Source organism: Ornithorhynchus anatinus, chromosome 11, assembly GCF_004115215.2.
Source record: "Ornithorhynchus anatinus isolate Pmale09 chromosome 11, mOrnAna1.pri.v4, whole genome shotgun sequence".
In the NCBI taxonomy this organism is placed as follows: Eukaryota; Metazoa; Chordata; class Mammalia; order Monotremata; family Ornithorhynchidae; genus Ornithorhynchus; species Ornithorhynchus anatinus.
In genome coordinates, this window is record NC_041738.1 from 43,815,902 (window position 1) to 43,837,864 (window position 21,963).

Below are 21,963 nucleotides of genomic sequence, written 5' to 3' on the forward strand. Positions count from 1 at the left end.
TCCTTATCGAATGTAGCCTCTGGAAACCCAGTCACCAAATGATGATGGTGACCAGAACAGTTTAGACGCTTCCAGGCTAACTGCCACCTAGTCTGAAAAGTTTTGCTATTATTTTGGTTGTTTCAAATAGTCTCCATTACAAGCATCTTTTATGTGACTTCCCTAAGCCCTTCAGTGAAGAATTCCCAGTGAATTCAACAGCTGCAGCCATTTGGATCTTTCGTGTCTGTTGTGAGGTTGGAAATCAGAGGTGCTATCACAGAGTTTTAGAGTATGAGTATAGAGTAAGGGCGAAATGGATCCAGAGAGTCAAGCTTGGTTGGTTTGGAGTCAGAAAGAGGGTAAGGAGTCAAATTCCCAGGGAACATAAGGCAGTTTGTAGCAAAGATTGGGAATGGGCCATCCAGGAGCCGGAGGCTGTTTCAGGTGAACGGGCAAAAGATGCGGGATAGGGAAATGGTCCTTCACCCTCTCACTCCAGGAAACAAAACAAAATGTCAGGGGTATGTCTCTAATGACCCTCTTCTTCCTGGTCTCTGCCAGTAGCTAGTGAATATTTGTGATGGTTATGCAGCCCTGCTTCTGGCTTTTTCCCTTGAGGTATTTTTGTGTTTTTCTAGCACCCATACTGACTTCACTGAGTCTCTCAAAGCATCTCCTGAAATTCATAAATCTTTATTTTTTAAAAAAAATTTACAGCATTTACTAGCCCTTTCATTTTTAAAGGGGAATGACCTGGGCATCACATGAACTTTCTAACTGACCCTTCCTTGCTTCCCCTTTGTTTCCCTCTAGGCCTTCAGGAGAGTTTCTTTTGGGGAACCCCCTTGTTTGCTAGATTTTTTACCCTTGCAGGGAAGGGGTAGAGGAAAATGGGACACTCAAACTGCCCAAGTGAGAGGAGGAGAAGGAAAGGAACCTTAAAAGTTGCCCCGAGACTCCTGGCTGAAGCTAAATTCAGAATAAACCATTCTGAATGTTGGTGATTTAAACTGTGATCTGTAGGAAGGATGGGGTGGGCACTCAGAACATTTTTTTATTCTGGTTACTAGTTTGTTGTTCCCCAACCCCCACCTTCCCCTCCCCTCCCCCTATCCTGGCATCCCAGACCGTGTCGCTCCTCCCTGCTGCCTCCTTACAGCCATGGGAAAAGAGCTGAGGAGCACACGGTGAGACAGGGAGGTGTTTTCTCTTCCAGGCCTCACTCTGTTCCCCTCAGCCATCATGTTCCTTGTTTAGTTACTCATTTTGTTTCTGTTGACCCTGGTGGGGGGGGAATATTTTAACCTTATCCTTTAAATTACAGGAATTACTTGAATTTTGTCACAGAGGAGATGATAAACCCCTACAGGTATGTGTAACCAAGACATTTATTTTAAATTAAATGACCAAACTCCCACAGGTTTCACTAAAATCCTGCCTGGATGAGCAGACCCTTCCCTGACACGAAACCAGTGCCCTCCACCCCGGCCCCCCAGCTCATTTCCATATATCCACTTCCAGAGTTGGAAGAGCCAGCCCCTCAAAAGACCAAGCACCTCATTTTCAGGGTGAAACTTTTTATGGGCTCACCCAACTCCTGCTTCCACCTTGGCCTCACTCAACTTCCTCTCCCAGTCTAGACCTGTGTGCCCCGAATACCCAGCAGCAACAGTAGAATTTAAAGGATCTCAGAGTTCCTCCTTCCTACCCAGAGGTGTCTCAATCCCCCCCCAGCTCCACTCTTTGGCATGGTGATCACAGGGAACACATGGTCAAAGAACATAGTTTTATCCAAGAGGGAAAAATAGTGTGCTTGTACAGTATTGCCAATGTGTCCTTAGAACGAGATACTGCTCCATAATAATAAGGCTGCTGTTGTAGTAAACACAGTGCTTCTCCAAGAATGATTTGACAAAAAATGGCCATTTACTTAGGTTAAGTAAATAATTTGAACTCAGCCTTGGGAAAGGATATTAACTCGTGAATCATGCAGTCCTGACTTGCATATGGCCTCTCCTCCCCCCACAGAAAGGTTTTTGGAGTGGGTGGTGTTTGGTAACTCGCAGGTGTAAGGTTGTGTTGGCCGAGGACCATTTTTAAGTAGTCGGCATGGCTCTTGGGAAAGTCAGTTCAGTCATCACTCACCTCTGGGGCTTCTTTCTGTGTGTCTGTGTTAATTAGTTCACCTACACCGCCTCTGTCTCCAAGGCTTGCATTTTTCTAATTGGCTTCCTTCTTGGACATGCATTCAGTTCTTGTACTCAGTGACCAAGTTTTTATAATAGGCACAAATCACAATTTCCAAGTGCACAAAATAGGGAGCTCAAGTAAGGATGTGTACATAAACACACACATTTCCTCTGAGCATTCAGCACATTGGGTCAGTGATTTCCCAGGTTTTTTTTCTTTGCTAACATCCCATGTGGGATCCAGATATGTCTTATTGGCTTCTTCTAAATTTTTCATAATTGTTTCCCCTCGAGTAGCACAGACAATGGTCTGAAAACACTGAAATCTGTAACAAAATCCACATTTCTCAGTGGTCTCACCAGTACCCTGCGCAATCCCAGAAGACTTCAGGAAAGTTTGAAGCCAACATTTTCTGTCATAGTGCAGTTCAAGTCCAAAGGACTGAAGTATTATCTCGAGCTGGCCCTTACCAGGTCCACTTGCTGGCCTTAGACCAGAATGTGCTCTTCTCAGGGATTGGTCGCTTCAGGCAAAGATGGCAGTGATGATATAATTGCTCATGGACATAGAATACCCCATGCACAGAGATCCTCGTGTGCTTCCTAGTACTGCAATCAGGCAAGCCTCCTGGCACCTGGGTGCCCGGGGGTGAGACTACTTGTTTGTGGCTCCAAAAGCAGAAGTCCTTTTGGCACGGTGCAATTCCCATAATATTGGCTTAGTGCCTGGAATCAGGTTTCTCCCATGTGCATTCAGACATAAAGGGACTTTTTCCATCATTCATTCATTCAATAGTATTTACTGAGCACTTACTGTGTGCAGAGCACTGTACTAAGCCCTTGGAATATACAATTCAGCAACAGATAGAGACAAACCTTGCCCAACAATGAGCTCACAGTCTAAAAGGGGAAAAAAGACACCAGATAATTATTTTCAAAAACAGTGCTTCCCTGGGTAGAAATAACAGTGTCTTTAGTTTCACAGTACCCCTAGATTCCTGCTCTTCCCCTTAACTCTCCTCATAAGTCATCATCAGCTTCTGTTCCTTGATTTCCAGAGTAGCCCCACTATTTATCCTCTCGTACTCTGCAATCCCCCCTGGTTTCCTCTTTAGTCACCCTTCCTCTCACTCCTCTCACCCACCCAACCCCTGGGTTCAGGCACCTCTCCGGCTCAGAAAGCGCAACCCAGAATTAGAGACTCCTAAGACTGTACTTTGGAGAGAGTCAAGCAGGTTGTGACTGTGAATATAAAGCTGCTGTCTTTCTGCCACACACATTGGCATGGACTGCTCCAGGCCAAGGGCACGAAGCAAGTCCCAGGGTTGGGGGAAAGTGGAGGGAATGAGAGTGACATACACCAAAGGGCACCAAAGGGTCGGATTTGCCAAAAGACCCGGTGTTGCACCCTGGGGAAGAGGTAAAGGGAAAGGATCTCTTCTCCAGCAAAGTGTTGTAAAGCCATTTTCTGATCTGAGTGCAGAGGGTATAATATTTATAAACTCTCAAGGCTTTTCAGGTTAAACCCTACTTGGTTAGGGTGAGGTAAACAACTATCATTTGCCCCCATGCAACTGGGTTTCTGCTTGCTTTTCCATTTCTCGGACCTCTGAATCTTCTACGGTTGAGGTGGCCCTTGAAAACAGCTGTTTCTGGATTTACTTTGTTTTTTTACAGATTACACCGACATATAAATGGGAGTGAATATTTTTAGTCCGTTTCTATATTGAAATCACAGTAGTGTATGAAAGAATCCTATTTGAGTGACCACTAAATATCCCCAAAGTCAAATCCTCTCTTCTCCAGAGAGAACCGTGCCTAAACTGGCAAAGAGACAAACATTTTGTACTCTCTTCTAGCTATTTATCAAAGGGGAATGCTTTCCTCATTTTGGGTTTTGGTCTGTTGGGTTCAATATTCACCACTGGCTAATGAGGCAGGCGTGTTTTCTCCTTGGTAAGGGCAATCGATGCTGTGTCCGGAGATGCAGCTAGCTGATTGCTGACCACAGCCGAGAGTGATATGTCTAAATTTAGATTGTTTCCCGTGCCGTCAGTGGTCACCCTGAGCAAACCAATCCCTTCTTAGTCTATTAATTCTAGCCTTCAGGCCTGTCCCAAAGCTTTGGAACATTAGAGATGGGAGCGAGTCAGCCCCTTCCCACAGGCCTGCCCAACTATTGCTAGACAGCTGCCCCTCATCCAGGAAGAGATATTGATAGCCGGTGCTGCTCTTCAGTTTGGCTGGGAATAGGCAATCTTATCCCAAGAGACTGTCTTCTCCTCTCCTTATGTGGGCAACACCTGTGCTACACATTAAAGCCCACTGACCAAAAGGTCATAGGTCACCTGCAGGATGTCATTTGGCCAATTTGGAATTTAATTCAAGCGCTTAGTACAGTGCTCTGCACACAGTAAGTGTTCAATAAATATGATTGAATGAATAAATTCCTAAATGTTTTCCTGAGGAGAGAGGAGAAATGCATATTGGGTGATGGTCCGGTGGCGATGGAAGGCCTGGGCTAAGTGCTCTGACCCGATAAAACATGAAGAGAAAGGCTGGGCATCAGGGCAGCCACCTCAGGCTCTGTAATCTGTTCAAGAACTACAACAAGACCCCAGGATTTGGTGTGTTACAGTGTCCCTCTTCTGCCTGTTCATTTCAGAAACTTGCCTCTGGCCATCATCATTTCGCTGCCTGTGGTCACCTTGGTCTATGTCCTCACTAACCTGGCTTACTTCACCACGCTGTCCACGGAGCAAATGCTGACATCGGAAGCTGTGGCGGTGGTAAGAGAGCGAGAAGCTTGACCCCATCCTCTCTGAGGAGGCCTCCTTCATTGCGTTTACTGTCTCGAAAGGATGGAATCTACAGCAAATGATTTGGGAGTAGAAAAACCTAGTAGAGAGAACATGGGCCTGTGAGTCAGAAGGGCCTAGGTTCTAATCCCAGCTCTGCCAAATGCTTGCTGTCTGACCTTGGGCAAGTCACTTAACTTCTCTATGCCTCAGTTTCCTCAACTGTAAAAGGGGAATACCTGTTCTCCCTCCTATTTAGATTGTGAGCCCCATGCGGGTCAGGGACTGTGTCCAACCTAATTAACCTGCATCTACCCCAGCATTTAGAACAGTGTTGGACACATAGTAAGCACTTAACAAATATCATTAAAACAAAAAAAAGGTCAATCCGTTCAGCCAGATTGTGCAAACGCATGTTCCCAGCAAGAGAGGTTTGGGCTGGAACCCAGAGTGCTGTAATTTAAATATAGAAAGGGTTTGCAAAGCAGTTTGGCTTCTCTAATGTGAAAGTACTAGATACTTCTGAATTATGATAATTAACTCCTAAATGTTTTAATCTTCTTGGCTCACCCCTCCCTCAAGCTTAAATTGATATGGGTAGAGTTGATAGGGGAAGTCAACAGATAACTTGTTGAACCAGTGCTGGTTCTGGCCCAGGCTACTCCCTTAATAATTGGTTCCTATTAGCATTTTCTTCTCCTTGCTGGTGCCCGTCCTTATCATCAGCGGTATTTGTTGAGTGCTTATTATGTGCTCAACACTGTACCAAGTGCTCATAAGAGTACTCCTAACTCGGCATGTACCTTTTCCTCCCTGGCATATTTTTAGGTACTTCTCTGCCCACCTGGGTGGCAGTGTAATATAATGAGCAACAGGCAGGGGAGAGCACATGCTGAGCTGGGAGAAGGGGGATAAGGTACTGAGTGACCCCTTCTTTGAGTGGGCTTGAGGAACTTTGAACTTCAGCCCTGTGGTTCAGAGGGTATCCTGGAGTGCTTAGTACCATGCTTTGCACGCAGTAAGCATTCAATAAATTTAATTGAATGAATTGAATGAATGCAATGAGGAAGGGCCTGGAAAGAAGTGCTAGCTCACTTTTCTCTCTGAGGACCGATTTAATAATGGTGGTATTTGTTAAGTGCTTACTATGTGCCAAGCACTGTTCTAAGCACTGGGGTAGACAAGGTAATCAGGTTGTCCCATGTGGGGCTCACAGTCTTAATCCCCATTTTACAGATGAGGTAACTGAGGCACAGAGAAATTAAGTGGCTTGCCGAAAGTCACACAGCTGACAAACGGCAGATTAGAACCCACGACCTCTGACCCCCAAGCCCAGGGTCTTTCCACTGAGCCACGTTGAAAGTAGAGTTGCGGTTAATGTAACTTTTATATGTGCTTTTTGACGATGATGATTCAGTGATCAGAGCTGTAATTCCAAAAGGGTTGGACTGTTCCCTCCCCTACTTGCCTCCACATCCAGATGCATTATAATTGTACTGCACGCTTGATCTCCTGTGCGAGCTGGAACAAGTAGCAAATACTTTTGTGTTAAATTTAGCTAGGGAGAGGAGGAGAGGAGAGAGAAAACTGCCTCTTTGGGGTCGCTGGCTTGGTCGAGTAGATTGTTTATTTCAGTTTGGTTCTCAAACAGAATAGGTGGAGCCTGCATAAGTCCTTGAGGGGACACTTTTCTAAGATAATAAAATGAAGGTGATGATTGAAATAGTGTGGTATGAGACACTCTTTCTTTAACCAATCAATTGTATTTATTGGGTGCTTACTCTATGGCAGGTTCTGTACTAACCGCTGGGGTAGGTACAAGATAATCAGATTGGACTCAACCCGGGTCCCACAGGGGGCTCACAGTCTTAATCCCCATCTTATAGATAAGGTAACTGAGGCACAGAGAAGTGAAGTGACTTTGCTCAGGGTCACACAGATGATAAGGGGCAGAGCTGGAATTAGAATAGAGGTCCTCTGATTTCCAGGCCTGTTCTGCATCCACTAGGATACTGTAGTAGACATATTCCCTACCCACAAGGAGCTTGAAAGTGCTTACAGACTAGAGCCCCAACGTGTTAAGAGCATATAGTTGCCAGAGCGACCACACTTTCCAGGGAGGCATAGAAACAGTGGCTAAGTATTGCCAAAAGCAGTTTTCCTTCTTCTCAGAGCCCTTTCGAGCAGTTTCACATTCCATTCACGTTCGAGCTGATCACATTCTATCATCCAAACCTCAGCAGCAACAGTTGCTTCATTCAATCGTATTTACTGAGCACTTACTGTGTGCAGAGCACTGCAGTAAGTCCTTGAAAAGTACAATTCAGCAATGAGAAGCAGCGTTGCCTAGTGGCAAGAGCACGGGCCTGGGAGTCAGAGGTCATGGGTTCTAATCCAGGCTCTGCCACTTGTCAGCTGTGTGACCGTGGGCAAGTCACTAAACTTCTCTGTGCCTCAGTGACTTCATCTGTAAAATGGGGATTAAGACTGTGAGCCCCAAGTGGGACAATCTGATAACCTTGTATCTACCCCAGTGCTTAGAACATAGTAAGCACTTAAATACCATCATTATTATTATTATTATTGTTATTATTACCTCTTCCCTGTGACTGCGGCTTGGTGCTTACTTTGCTTCCTTGTGTCCCTCGCCGCTCATTCCAGAGCCAGCTGCAGTTTGGCAGGGATGATGGTGGAAGTGAGATGGATTGTTCCACCTAGGGGGATTTATCAGTGTGGGGGGAATTTCAGGCCATGTGAAGGCAGGTTAGTTGTGCTTAGCAATACTGCTAATAGTAATGGAAATGGTGTGTCCATTTTAACTTTAACAGAAGCCATCTGCTTTAGTGACTCTGATTCATAAGTAATATTGTCCCCATTGTATAGATGGAATAACTGAGCAGTTTGAGAGGGATGGGGAGTCAGGCATCAGGCTTCCAGTCAGAGGAGTCGAAATGGAAACCTGGCCTCCAATGTTTTGCATTCTATTCTTTCTCTCACCCTAAATAACCTGTCTGCGGAACTGGGAAATCTCTTGAGAGATTACTGAGTAAGAGACTAATTGCCTTCTGTTTTTCTCCTAGGACTTTGGCAACTATCATCTAGGAGTAATGGCCTGGATCATTCCTGTCTTTGTGGGATTGTCCTGCTTTGGCTCTGTCAATGGATCCCTTTTCACATCTTCTAGGTACATTTCTGGCTCCCCTGTACTCTGCACCTTTGAAAACTCCCTCAAACCCTCCAATGTTTGGGAGCCACTATCTTGAGGAAAACCATTCTAGTGACCAGAACCATCCCTCTGCATCACCCATTCACTTGGATCTGTACCCTCTAAGCACTAGATATTCTTGCCCCTCTAAGCCCGCAGCACAGTGTACATATCCCTAATTTATATACTTATCTTAATGCCTGTCTTCCCCTCTAAACTATAAGTTCCTTGTGACCAGAGGATGTGTTTACCCACTCTGATGTACTGTACTTTTTCTAGTACTTTAATAAAGTGCTCTGAATACAATAAGTCCTCAATAAGTGTCACTGATTGTTTGATTTGGTATCAAGGCCTAGCTGCCAAACCTCAAGAAAGGCCAGGCTTAGAGCTCTTTTATCCACCACAAGACCAAAGAAGATCTATTAGAGCTGGTGTGTTGGAGGATGTATGGGGTGTGTTTTGCGAGTGGACAATAGATGCCTATAAGTTGGTCAGGATCCTAGGCACCCACTGGATATGGTGAGGAGAGTGACTGTCAGTTTCCTGTGCTACAGGTTGTTCTTCGTGGGATCCCGGGAGGGCCACCTGCCTTCGGTTCTGTCCATGATCCATCCTCGACTCCTTACACCGGTGCCATCCCTCATATTCACAGTAAGTGCCATCCCTCCCATTCACATTGAGTGTCTGGAGGAAGCATCAAGCCAACTCCCAATCCATGGGAATGAGTAACAAGAAGCATTCGGATAATTGAAATCCACAGATTTACCACAAATCTTAATTTAGTCAGACGGCTTCAATCAATTAAAATGGACTAGTTTCATCTTGCATTCCTCCTTTCTCCTGTTTCCTTTTCAGTTCACCCCATACCCCTCTTCTTTCTCCTCCTCCTCCTCTTCCACCTTGCTTTTCCCTCCCTCACTTTCTTTTCTTCACTTTCCTCCCTCCTCTTCTCTCTTCTCTCACCCTAGCGCTCCTCCAGGCGCACCTGTAGAGGCTCATCAGAAAGAAGAAGAAAAGAGGGAGACCTGGATGGTCCATAAACTGGAGAATCATTATCTGAAAAACTGAGAATTGCCTATGGCTGAGTCTTTCACTTCTCTTCCCTATAAGTTATCTCACTTTATCCCCACAACATCCCTCTGAGGTGTGGATTAACCTTCCGAGCTTTACAGTTTAAGAAAGAGAGATAGAGAGGTGTAACTTGTCCAAAGTCACACTGCAGGCCAATAGCCGAGATGGGACGAGAACTCTGATTCCTGCCTCTTTGACCCATGCTCTTCATTTTCTGTCAGGTAGTCTTCCATTTGCAAGCTTGCTCACAAACCTGAAGCATTAAAAAATGTCCCAGCAGGAGGGCCAGGGAAAGCACAGCAAATGGAATAGAAGAATTCTGCTGATGGAAAATAGTGAATTGAGTTTGCTGTTTACCGTGAGCTTCTCATTGTTATTGCTGGAAATGATCATCTACTTCTTGTCAGCCTTGAGCTATGCACTGTTCCAGAATAGTTAATTAGTTGAATTTCCTGGGCATCAGGTTTGCTATTCCAATAGTATAGAAAACATTGTGAAATAAGGGAAATACGTTTAGGGATAAAGATGCTGCCCATATAGGGCTGTCCACCCGGGACTGATACAAAAAAATATCCCTAGTGGTTTTCCCCCACATTTCTTGACCGAGTAAACCTCAACCCTTTTGTCCTGTGCCCCTTCCCCAAGTCTCTCCTTTTATTAGTGGCAGCCTCTCTGACTTTGTAGTGTATCCAAAAAATGAAACGACGTAAAACAAAGCAGACCAGTGTAATTAATCTAAATTCCCAAAAGCCTAGTGTCTCTTTTTTCCCCTCTGAAAGGCCTTCCCACCCCCTCCAACCTTATGCCTGACTTGCGTTTCTTTGGTTTGCAGTGTGCCATGACCCTACTCTACGCCTTCTCCAATGACATCTTCTCTGTAATCAACTTCTTCAGCTTCTTCAACTGGCTCTGTGTGGCCCTGGCGATCACTGGCATGATTTGGCTGCGTTTTAAGAAACCAGAATTGGAGAGACCCATCAAGGTGAGAAGATTGAGAAGTTCAAAGCTCTTGTTCCCTTCCTGCAGTGGAGTTGTGAGCAGTGTGTAATTAAAGAAGCAATATGGCCTAGTGGATAGAGTATGAGCCTAGATGTTAGAGGACCTGGGTTCTAACCCTGGCTCTGCTGTGTGACTTTGGGCAAGTCACTTCTTAGAACCTCAATTTCCTCTTGTAAAATAGGGATTTAGTACCTGTCATGTCCTCCCTTCTAGTTAGACTGTGAGCCCCATGAGGGACAGGGACTGTGCACAACCTGATAAACATGTGTCTACCCCAAAACTTAGAGCCATGCTAATACATGCTTAACAGTCAGTGCTTAACAACTGACATTTAAAAGAAGAGGGAAATGCCTAGGATCGTTGGGTGAGCTCAGCAGTACTGAACTCATCATGTTTGAGGTTTCTGAGCATTTGTTCAAGAAGGCCTTCGGGGCTCCCTTTTTATAGAGCTGAAGTTACTGACTCTCAGCCAGTCTGTATGGGAACTTGTATTAATAATAATAATGTTTGTATTTGTTAAGTGCTTACTATGTGCAGAGCACTGTTCTAAGCGCTGGGGTAGATACAGGATAATCGGGTTGTCCCACGTGAGGCTCACAGTTAATCCCCATTTTACAGATGAGGTAACTGAGGCGCAGAGAAGTGAAGTGACTTGCCCACAGTCACACAGCTGACAAGTGGCAGAGGCAGGATTCGAACCCATGACCTCGGACTCCCAAGCCCGGGCTCGTTCCACTGAGCCACGCTGCTTCTCTTCTTGTATTAGCCTGTTGACTCAGATCACGATTCCCCCTTCTGAGAGGTTGGAGGCTGTAGATGGCCATTTTATGAGTTTGTGCCTCGGGACAGAGGGGATAGATGGTAGACAAGACCCCCTCTCCACGTGGGACAATATGTTGATGGGAAATGTGCGAAGGAAGAAGGATCAAGAGGAGACAGGTGCCTGCTAAGGTGCAAATTGGATATTAGAAGCAGCTTGGAGAGAAGTGAGCTGGTATTCGTGCCAGCCAAAACCAGTTTCTGGTTCCTGCCCAGTGTCTTATTGGCAGGTATCCACCTTCCAATTGGCAGCCTCGGGAGAGGCCCGGAATTTGCTTGGGCCAGAGGGCAACAGGAACCTGCTCACCCCTGGATGGGTTCCCTCTAGTTCGGCCTAAGGCCCACTGGGTAGGGGAGGAAATGAGAAAACTTTGTATCATCCTGTCACTACCTGAAGTGAGAGAAGTGGAAACTCTGAAGCTATGTCTTTCACCTCCCACCCATCTATTTAAAAAAACTCTACCTCCAGGGGAAATCCAAACCCAAGTTCCCCAAAAGGAAATTGGTTATGGGTTGAGATGGTCTGGGAAGGGGGTTACTTGGGCCTTTTTTTAAAAAGAACTTGTAAGTCACTGGCCTAAATGGACATGATAATTAGAGAAGTAGCATGGCCTAGTGAAAAGGTCACAGGCCTGGAAGTCAGAAGCTCTTGGGTTCTAATCCCAGCTCTGCCACTTGTCTGTTGTGTGACCTTAGACGAGTCACTTAACTTTTCTGTGCCTCAGTTCCCTCATCTGTAAAATGAGAATTAAGACTGTGAGCCCTATGTGGGACAGAGACCGTGTCCAACCTGATGACTGTGTATCTACCCCGGTGCTTAGAACAGAGCCTGGCGCATAGTAAGCGCTTAACAAATACCATGATTATTATACTTATTTTTATTGTATTAACTTTTATTGGGGTATTTAACTGCTTACAGTGTGCCAAGCGCTGTACTAAGTGCTGGGGTAGATTCAAGATAATCAGGTACCACATAGTGCTCATAGTCTAAGTAGTAGAGAGAGCAAGTATTGGGTCCCCATTTTGCAGATGAGGTAACTGAGGCACAGAGAAGTTAAGTGACTTGCCCAAGGTCACGTGGCAGATAAGTGGCAGAGCCGGGATTAGAACCTAGGTTCTCTGACTCCCAGACCCATGCTTCTTCTTCTAGGCCTCGCTGCCTCCCATGGACATGGTGGTTAGGAGTTGTCCTAGCCGGCACAACACCATCACCGTGGCCAGTGCAGCCAACCGCCCCTCAGGTGAAGGTCGGGGGAAGTGATAGCTCACGGGACAAGAAGGGACCATGAGAGGTCATCTTGTCCACTTCTGGCATCGTCCCACCTGGTCCATGCTCGGCAGCTAAGAATCTATCCCATTGTTCGAGGCCTCCAGAGAAAGAGGAAGGGGGCTGTGAACACGATTCCTGAAGACGTGCGAGCCGAACTGTCTTTGGCACGGTGCAGTGTGAAACCAAGTAAGGTTAACATGATGAACTCAGATCGGAGGTGGTGTCTTGTTAAGAGGCAAACCCAAAAAAGAACCATCCAAATTGAGCAAGGGAGTTTTTTTGCTTCGGCTTTTGATCTATTGGCCAACATTTGGTGCGTCATCGGTGTGTGTTTGCTTGTTTATTTAGATCTATTTTGTCCCTCGTCCACAGTCACTCCTCCCGTCCCACCTAAAGTGTCGGGTTTTGCTTGTGGCTTCACTTGCTGGGAATTAGCCACAACCTGTGGTGGGAGGGATGTTTTTTCCCTTTGACCCAGATACTAGTATAGTGGGCTCCCATTCCTGCCTTGCATTCCCTCTGCCATCCATAAATACTCCAATTAGGGTGTCTAGCTTTGAGAAACTGAAAACCCTGGGAGCTCTCTTTCCCTTCAGCCCTGTTATGTCCCAGTTGCACAGAATACGGGGCATTTCTGGGTGGTCTGTGAGCTACCCTGGAGCCATTTTTCAGTGTTTGAGGAATTTTTGGGTTGAGGCCCCCACTCAAACTGCAGTCTTAAACTGGTACATTGAGGGAGAAATGATCACCCCATGGACCAGGTAAATCACTGCCTGACCAAATCCAGGATATAACCAGAATCCTGCTTGGGGCAGGTACATAAAACCCTATCTGTGTTTGGAGCTTGACATATAGGGACTCGCAAGGTGCCTTACAGCAAAGTTCAGCGGGCATTTTACAAGCATTTCTGTGTATCCTCTGAGCCTTCCGGGACCCATGCTTATTTGTCCCAGTGATTCGCTAGGACTGAGAGTTCAAGGCCAACACCATAGACAGAGGCAGGAAAGCTCTTTCCTGAGCATAGGATTGAATGATTTCAAATCAGACTTACAGTCTGAGGAAAGGTTTCCAGATTGATTCCTTAGTCCTTGCAGAACTCTAGGGTGATGGATCAATAGGTGGATAAGTGGCTTGCTTATCAGACCTAGGGCCAGGTAGAGGAAGGGTGGGCAATACAATCCTGTTTTCTAGCCCTTAAACCGGCTCCAGTTGTCCAGTTGTCGTTTCCCTGCCAGAGCCTAGTCAAGGATGCCCTGGGTTAACATGTCCTTGTTTTCTGGCCTCCAAGAAAATGAATAGCAGGAATCCTCCCCTCCTGCCTCTTTCTAAGCATGATGGGAATTTATGCTTGAGGGACCACCGTGAAGCCTAGAACTGAAGAGTGGTAGGAAAGGAGGGGTGGTCCCAACTCCCTCTTGATCCATGCTCGAACTCTTCTTCACTTTTTTTTCCCCCCAAGTGAATGTCTGTGTTTCTTAATTCCCTGTCTCTAGGTAAATCTCATCTTACCCATCTTCTTCATTCTGGCCTGCCTGTTCCTGATAGCAGTTTCCTTCTGGAAAACTCCAGTGGAATGTGCCATTGGTTTTGTCATCATCCTCAGTGGGATCCCTATCTACTTCTTCGGGGTTTGGTGGAAAAACAAGCCCAAGTGGCTCCTCCAAGGCATCTGTAAGTACTCTTCCCAGGCTGCCCATTTTCCGAGGGAGAAATAATTTGAGCAAGATATCCCCTTTCACCTAAAGCAGGGACGGGCGATTATTCTGACTTCCCGCTGTTCCCCGTTTTTCATGAATGGATTCAGGCCAGACCATAGAAGTGAACGGGTCAGTGGGAAGAGGCTTGAATTCCCAAAAGTGCAGTCACTACCCCTTGCGACAGCTCCTTCTTAACCAGCCCACCACAGGCAAGCCCTACTAGGATTAAAGGCACAGCAGACCAGGAGCAGTGTCCACTCCAGAGTGAGGTTGGACCTTGTTATACTAGAATACACTGGGTGTCTTTTAATGCAGGCTCCCAAATAGTACTGTTAGTAGTGAGTAAGGATATGTTTTGAGAATACACTGCGAGGAATCCACTGTTCTAAACACTTGGAAAAGGCCAACAGAAGTATGAGACGTTCCCTGCCGCATCGGTCAGTCATGTTCATTGGGTTCTTACCGTGTGCCGGACGCTGTACCAAGCATTTGGGAGAATACAACATAACAGAATAACAATGTCCACAAGGAGCTTGCAGTCTTACTGGGGAGACAGATGGGGTAAATAGAATAGATCGACTGTATTCCCGATCATACGTATGTACATAGGTGCAGAGGTAAGATATAAGGTTTTGAAGTCCTAGAGGTGGCTGATGGGTTGGTGTGGACTGCCTTTCCTTTGGCTATAGGTTAGGAAGGAAACACTTGCATTTTGTACAAGAAACCAGTAATGATTTTAATGTTGCCTCTGGGACACCTACCAAGACAAACCCTGGAACAGTTACCACTTCCAAACAGATAAACCTCCAGGGCTTCCTGCCCATCGATTTGGGCAAGTGTGCCCAGTCCCCGAAGGGCTCCTGGCAGCATCTTTGTCAAGTGGTGTGAAGGGAGGAATATTTTAGACTTCTTCCCACAGGGACAGTATAGAGTGACAACCCCAGGTGCTTTAAAGTGTCAAATTAATCAAGCCCATGAGGGGCTTGAGATAACTCGGGAGCATGCGGTAGGATGAGGAGGGAGGCTCCGTAGGGACCTTTTAGGTAGGGGATAAAAGATGCCCAGATTTTGATTACTAACCTTTAATTAATTTAAAAATAATAATATTTGTTAAGCGCTTACCATGTGGCAGGCACTGGGGTGGATACAAGGAACTCAAGTGGATACAATCAAGACACAGTCTCTGCCACATGTGGGCTAACAGTCGCAATCCCCATTTTACAGATGAGGTAACTGAGGCCCAGAGAAGTGATGTGAGTGGCCCAAAGTCACACCAAAGACAAGCGGTGGAGCCGGGATTAATAATGATAATAATAATGATGGTATTTGTTAAGTGCTTACTATGTGCCAAGCACTGTTCTAAGCTCTGGGGTAGATACAAGGTTATCGGGTTGTCCCACTTGGGGCTCATGGTCTTAATCCCCATTTTACAGATGAGGTAACTGAGGCACAGAGAAGTTAAGTGACTGGGCCAAAGTCACACAGCTGACAAGTGGCAGAGATGGGATTTGAACCCACAACCTCTGACTTCCAAGCCCGGGCTCTTTCCACTAAGCCATGCTGCTTCTAGATTAGAACCCATGACCTTTTGACTCCCGAGGCTTCTTCTCAATTTTTCTGATGTGTCTCAACTTTGAGTATTTGACCCAAGGATTTTAAGGAGTGAGAACTCTGATTGGCCCCAGTTGAGCTCTCTGCCCGAACAAGTGATTCAGGGAATTTGAGCAGCATTGCTCTGAATTTCTAATTCCACAGCCTACCTCCATCTTAACATAACAATCAGACGTAAAAACTGGAGAAAAAGGAACGTTGCTCATAAAATGCAACGATATGGTTCAGGAAAAATGCACTTTTAAAAACAAGGTCTTGGGACTTGTTTTTGTCTTTTTCCTTATGTGTCAGTCTGGGATCTTGGAAAAGTCAGTTACACATGGGCCAAGTTACAATCACCGTATCAATCAAAATCATAGTCATGAGCTTTTAAACCACAAGTATTTGACAACATTTCAGAAAAACTTTTGCAAAATTCTCTGATTTTAATCAGAAGCTTTTTCCTCAGGCTCCCATGCCAGATGTGTTCCTCATAAATCATTTGAGTAGATTGAGCCTTTCAGTCCATGTGCCAGCAGGATCCCTAGGAATAGCTTCTGCCCACTTTATTTCAGGTGCAAAGAACCCAAACAGAGCTACTGCATTCAGAGTTTTGGGAAGAGAATGACTGGTGGGTGATTTCTTAATGGAAAATATATGTTCATTAGTATATACCCACATGTGAAGTTAAAACATATGTGGATATCAAACCAATTATCTGGATAGTTCAGATAAGCCCACTTGAAATTATCTGGCTAATGTGCACATGCAGGCTTAGCATATGGATTAGTGCATATGCCTCCACCTAGGTGGACTGAGCTGATGCTTATGCCTCTCGGTTCTTCCAAATTTAACTAAAAGGAACCATGGATTATCATTACATCTGAGGAATAAACGGAGTTGCCACAAAGTTATTTGGCATGCTTGCCACCTCTTTCTGTATATCCAGATGGTGATCCAGATGTATTTAACGGATGAATTGGCCTGTGGAAAATCCTTCTGACTGTGTGCTTTTGTTTTTGTTTTTGTTTTTTGTTTTTGCCCCGTGTCTTAGGAAACAGCATGGCCTAGTGGATAAGAGCACGGGCCTGGGAGTCAGAAGGTTGTGGGTTCTAATCCCAGTTTTGCCACTTATCTGCTATGTGACCTTGGGCAAGTTACTTAACTTCTCTCTGCCTCAGTTACCTTAACTGTGAAATGGGGATTGAGACTGTGAACCCCATGTGGGACAGGGACGGTGGTCCAACCGGATGATCTTATATCTCTCCCGGGGCTTAGGACAATGCTTGACACATAATAAATGCTCAACAAATACCATCATCATTATTCCTAAATTCTTACCTTGGTCACTCAGTGAGCTAGTTGAGAATCTCTGTTAATGGAACCAAGGGTAAGAGTTGAACCACAGGTTTGATTTGGCTCTGAAGAGTTTGAACGGCTTAGGTCAGCCTACTTGATGAAATCAGGTTTGGGGGAACCTTAAAGAGGAAAATAGAAAGGGGTTGGGATTGTGTTGAAACTACTATTGACATAGCTCCCTCTGAATAACCCTGTTTCTGTTTCCTCCCCAACAGTTTCTATAACAGTCCTGTGCCAGAAGCTCATGGAAGTAGTCCCACAGGAATCATAAGCAGAAGAGAAGAGACACCGAGGGAGAGAAAATGCACAATTATTATTTTGAAAGTCTAAAAAACAAATTTCCACTCCCTTGTCAAATCAATGTCACCATCCAGTCACCTGGGTGACAGCTATCCACCCCTTTGAGGCCTCCTTCTTCTTCTCTCTCCCTCTCCCCAACCAGGCAGCTGAGTGGTGCTCTGAAGAACTCATGGTACGAATTTAGTCCAGGAATCATTTCCACTAGATACCTCCGATGGGCCTCCAGAGCCATGCGAAAAATCATCACAGATTATTAGGGATAAGACTCTGTGTTTGATGGCTGGACTTCATTTTATTGGGTGGGTGTTTTCTCCCTCCCCACCCACCCAGTTTTGTTTTATTTTTATGTTGTTGTTTTTTTAAATTAGGACTAGTGGATGCCACTGATGTGAATTATTTTTTGGAAGGGGTGGGGTGGAGAGAGAAAACATTTTTTTTCCAGTGTTGCCAATAGTACACATGTGCTCTGGAAGGAACCAACCCTCCCTTTCCCACCGCCCCCATCACCAAGTGACACAACACTCCTCTGTCCCATTCTTTTTTCTAATGCAACCCAGTGCTGCCGATATTACTGTTACAAGCTGCAGGGAAGGGAATCTTCCTTAGACCAAACACTTCTGGGCACAAGTGGATGAAACTACTGAGACTAGAGACAATCCTAGTTTTAAATGTGGACTTGCACTGATTTTTGACTGTGTTTGACATCCCCATGTCTGTCACCCAGCAGTGATATTTTCTTTTTTTGGGGTGGGGGGGTTATTGACATAAACATAGTGATGCTAGTTAAACTGTAATCCACTGGATTTATGTTTGTTGTCTTGATGACATAGATAATTCCCTCTCCTTTGTCGACTCTGTAAAAAAAAAAGGCAATAATTGAGTAAGCCACAACCTCCCAAATAGAAATTCTTGCAGGACCTAATAGCTGTTAACTACAAAAGTTGTTTGCTAGACAGATCCATGGTCTACCCTAGGAGCTCCTTGGCCAGCATCCCAGGAGCGAAAGGAAAATGGGAAATGGGAAAATGGGTTGAGGTGGTGAGATCCAAAGAGTTCTCTGAGGAACCACTGAAGATGTCTTCTGTATTACCTTGGTTCACCCCTCAGACAGCCAGTTGTTCCAGACCTGTGCTCCTGTTCACACAGAGCTAGATTGCATGAGCATGGATCCCTCTGCACCCGGTATACGTGCCAGCTATTCCTCTGAACCTGTGCGTGTTCCAGGGAATTGATTTCAGAGGTTTGTTACCTTCCAAGTCAAGAGCACAGCATTAGTTCACCTGGCAGACTCTCACTGAACATGCTCCAAATCTTAGATGATCCTTAGATCTGGGGCACCAACAAGCGAAAGTGTTGATGCTTACGTGGGTGCTTGCAGGGTCGTGTGTGTGCTGTCCCTTGAGCGTCAGTAAAATCTTCCTATTGTGAACTTCCCACCCCTGATGCAGGTGAAATTGGCAAGCATCATGTCTGTTGGCTGTGCCCCAGACGGGCTGTGGGTTGCAATGGTGAAACTTGGAAGCGAAGTCTAGGTGGGAGAACAGTTTGTGTGCTCCATTTTACCACTTCTTGCAGGAGAATGGCTATGCCCCATGCACCCAGATGGCACTGAGTAAGTAGGTGAGGGTGACATTCTCTGCTCAGCTTCATGCTCTCTTTCAAGGAGTACCAGTCCCTGGAGTTGCATTTAGATGCCTGTTAAGAAGGTTTGGTACTCTCCCCCCAAACTAGGTGCCTTCTCAGGCTTCCTGTAGGGAAAGAGATTTCACTTGGACCCCTCGAGTGTAAATACCTACATGCATATACTGTTCCATCACCCTGTTCTACACATTGAATTAGGAATGGCCAGGAATGGAAGGAATCTGTCGCTTTACATAGAAGGAACTTAAATCTTTAGTATCTTTAGTAGGCTCTTTTAAGCCTTAGCTGCAACTTGATTGCCCCCTCTTTTTTACACAATTAAATAAAAGCATGGAAAACTCCAGTGGGAGGAGAATGCATCCCTTTAGATTTCAGGCCATTTAGGCTCCCTTTCCTGCTTCCTTAGTTGGGAGGAAGCTGGTGATTTGCCACTGTTCTGAAATGACTTGGTCTGTGGCATCGGGAATGGTGATGGAAAGCAGAATTTGGAGAGAATGTTCGGAAATAAGGAAAGAGATACAGTTCAAATGGTCAGCTAGACCAAGTGGATAAAGATCCCCCAGGAAAATAGAGTCTGGAGTTTACCAAAGTTGTATGACATTAATACTCTCTCATTCCTACCTTACTGTCCACTAGTTTTCTTAGCCAACAGTATGAAGGTGGGACCAGGGATCAGTGGGTTTCAGAAAAACAATACTGGTATGAGTTGCCTCCAGAGAAGAAGGCTCCACTCTCATAGACTGTGTCATCTAGATGCACTAACATCAAACCAACTTGGGACTGCGTGTCCTCTAAATGGCCACTTTGACACCAATTCCAAGTTCTAGTCAGTTTTTTTCATATGACTCTCATGTGGCACCGTGGCCCATTTTCTACCTCTTTCCTGTTTTAATTGTAGATTTCTTTTCTGCAGAACACATGTAAAGTCCAAGCCACATCTCTGGTGAAGTTGGAGCATGTAGCATAAAATTAGCACAATTAAGCATCATCTCCAAGTGTGAGATTATGATTTTGGTGTAGGAATCCACGGGGAGGCAATTTTGTTCAAAGTAATCCCCCGATCAGGAAGCACATGATTTAATTTGCAGACTCTGATGTGTGCAACGCAGGGAGACAATGTCACTATTTATTTAAAGCCAAGGGGCTCTCAACTGCTAAAGGCCGAGGAACCCTATGGTTCTGTTCCAAACTCCGTGTATCAGTTTCCTTTTTTGCTCCGTTTGACCCTACTATGAGGCTGTAAGGAAAATACTCATTGGAGCCAGCCTCTTTCTGTAGGAAAAGAATGAATGAATTTGTAAGGATGATGCAAGCGATCCATCTTTCCCTGGTGTTACTATAATGTTATATCTTGCCTTTACTGTGGGATATGAAAGGATATACTTTAGAAAATTCCCTCCCTCTTGTGTGAACATAATAAGTCCCGACATTGTTTATCGAAGTGAATCTAGTGCAACTGGTTACTAAAACTTGTGTGAAAACAGAGGGGGGTGATTAAAAAAAATGTGTTCAACTTTTTCACTGCCTCTCTGGATGGGCCACTCTTCTCCAGGTCTAACTGGGCCCGATCTTTCTTTTCTCTTATTTCTCTCTGTATCTTAATTGCTGATCTAAGAGTCCCCTGCCACTTGGCCCAGATCCTTCAGGGATAGGTCATTTGGCCACCGTCTGAACAGTGTCCTTACAAGTGGACCACTGGCTCTGGTGGAACGGGTGAAACGTCATCCTGCTGGCGTGAAGTTGGCAAGAACGCCCAGAGCCAACTGTGACCCGGGAATGGTGGTGAAACGTGTTGTCGAAGTTCTATGATATGGGCCCCAAATGCATTTGTGAGAAGCCACGAAACTTAAATGTTTGTCTTGGAGCACTTGGCCAGAGAAACAGGTCGTAGTTAAACGTGATGCTACTTCTTCGTGGAACCATTCTAATTTCCTATCTATTGCTAAGAAACTGCATCCATTGGTAGGGGGTCTCTTTTAGAAGTAGAAATTATGAAAGCTGCTTTCTGGTAGCATTAGTCCAAGGTGAAGTCAAATGGCCATTGGTGGTGGTGTCTTTCAATTGGTAAACAAATCAAACACCTTGAAGCTATTGAAACTCAGTCTTGAAAAATCGATAGTGAGGGTGACTTAGGGTCAGACCAAAGTACTAAAGGGTGTCATTTTTGGACAAACTACTGTGTGTTGAATTTGAAGTCAGAGGGGGCTTCCAGAATGAATTCAGTCCCATTTCTCCCTCGGTGCGTGTGGGACAAGGCTATGTCTCGGGGATCAAGCTGGAGATGAAATGAATGAGAATCTCTCTGTGCCTGCCCTCACCCCTCTGGTGCTGTTTCAGGGCTCTGACCGAGAAGCTCTTCTCCAGTTTCCTCCCCAGGAGCTCCCTTCTCACAGTTGGATGCCCCTGCCCCCTCCTACCCTACCTCAGCTAGGGACTGGGGGAGGTCTTATTCCTTGAAATAGTTTATTAAAAGACCCATGAGATCCTGGGGCAGATCCCAAGGTATCTCACGTAGTGTGGCCTAGTCAGGAAGCAACGTGGCCTAGTGGGAAGAGCACGGTCCCGGGAGTCAGACAATCTGGATTCTAATTCCAGCTCTGCCACTTGCCTGCTGTGTGACTTTGGGTAAGTCACTTAACTTCTCTGTGCCTCAGTTACCTCATCTGCAAAATGGGGATTCAGTTCCTGTTCTCCTTCTTCTAGACTGTGAGCCCCATATGGGACCTGGTTATCTTGTATCTGCCCCAGCACTTAGTACCAGTGCTTGGCACAATACTAAATGCTTAACAGAAACCACAATCATTGCTTTTCTTTTATAAAATGTTCTCTCCCAGAGTATGGCGTTGGACTCCACACACTGCTGAGGGACATACTGGCCAACTCTGGACTCTGGGGAGACAACAGGGTGGGTGGGTGGTTGGCTCTTTAGGGTCTTTTTAAGGTGTTTTTGTGTATTTTTTATTTTACTGAGATAAATTAAATCAACATAAGTATAACTACTAGGCCTTTTGTTGAACTTTATTGCTTTTTTCTAATGGTTTAC

At 45.4% G+C, this 21,963-nt stretch overlaps 1 protein-coding gene across 1 annotated transcript in view; it reads left to right on the forward strand.

Moving 5' to 3' along the window:
• SLC7A5 (solute carrier family 7 member 5) overlaps positions 1-20,438 on the forward strand; it is a 67,018-nt gene extending 46,580 nt beyond the window's left edge. The window contains 7 exon segments of the mRNA XM_001508884.4: positions 1,307-1,351; positions 4,837-4,960; positions 8,050-8,153; positions 8,729-8,825; positions 10,078-10,227; positions 13,827-14,004; positions 17,195-20,438. Of these exon segments, the coding sequence (XP_001508934.2) occupies positions 1,307-1,351; positions 4,837-4,960; positions 8,050-8,153; positions 8,729-8,825; positions 10,078-10,227; positions 13,827-14,004; positions 17,195-17,250 (754 nt within the window). The 3' untranslated portion in view covers positions 17,251-20,438.
• The last annotated feature ends 1,525 nt before the right edge of the window (positions 20,439-21,963 follow it).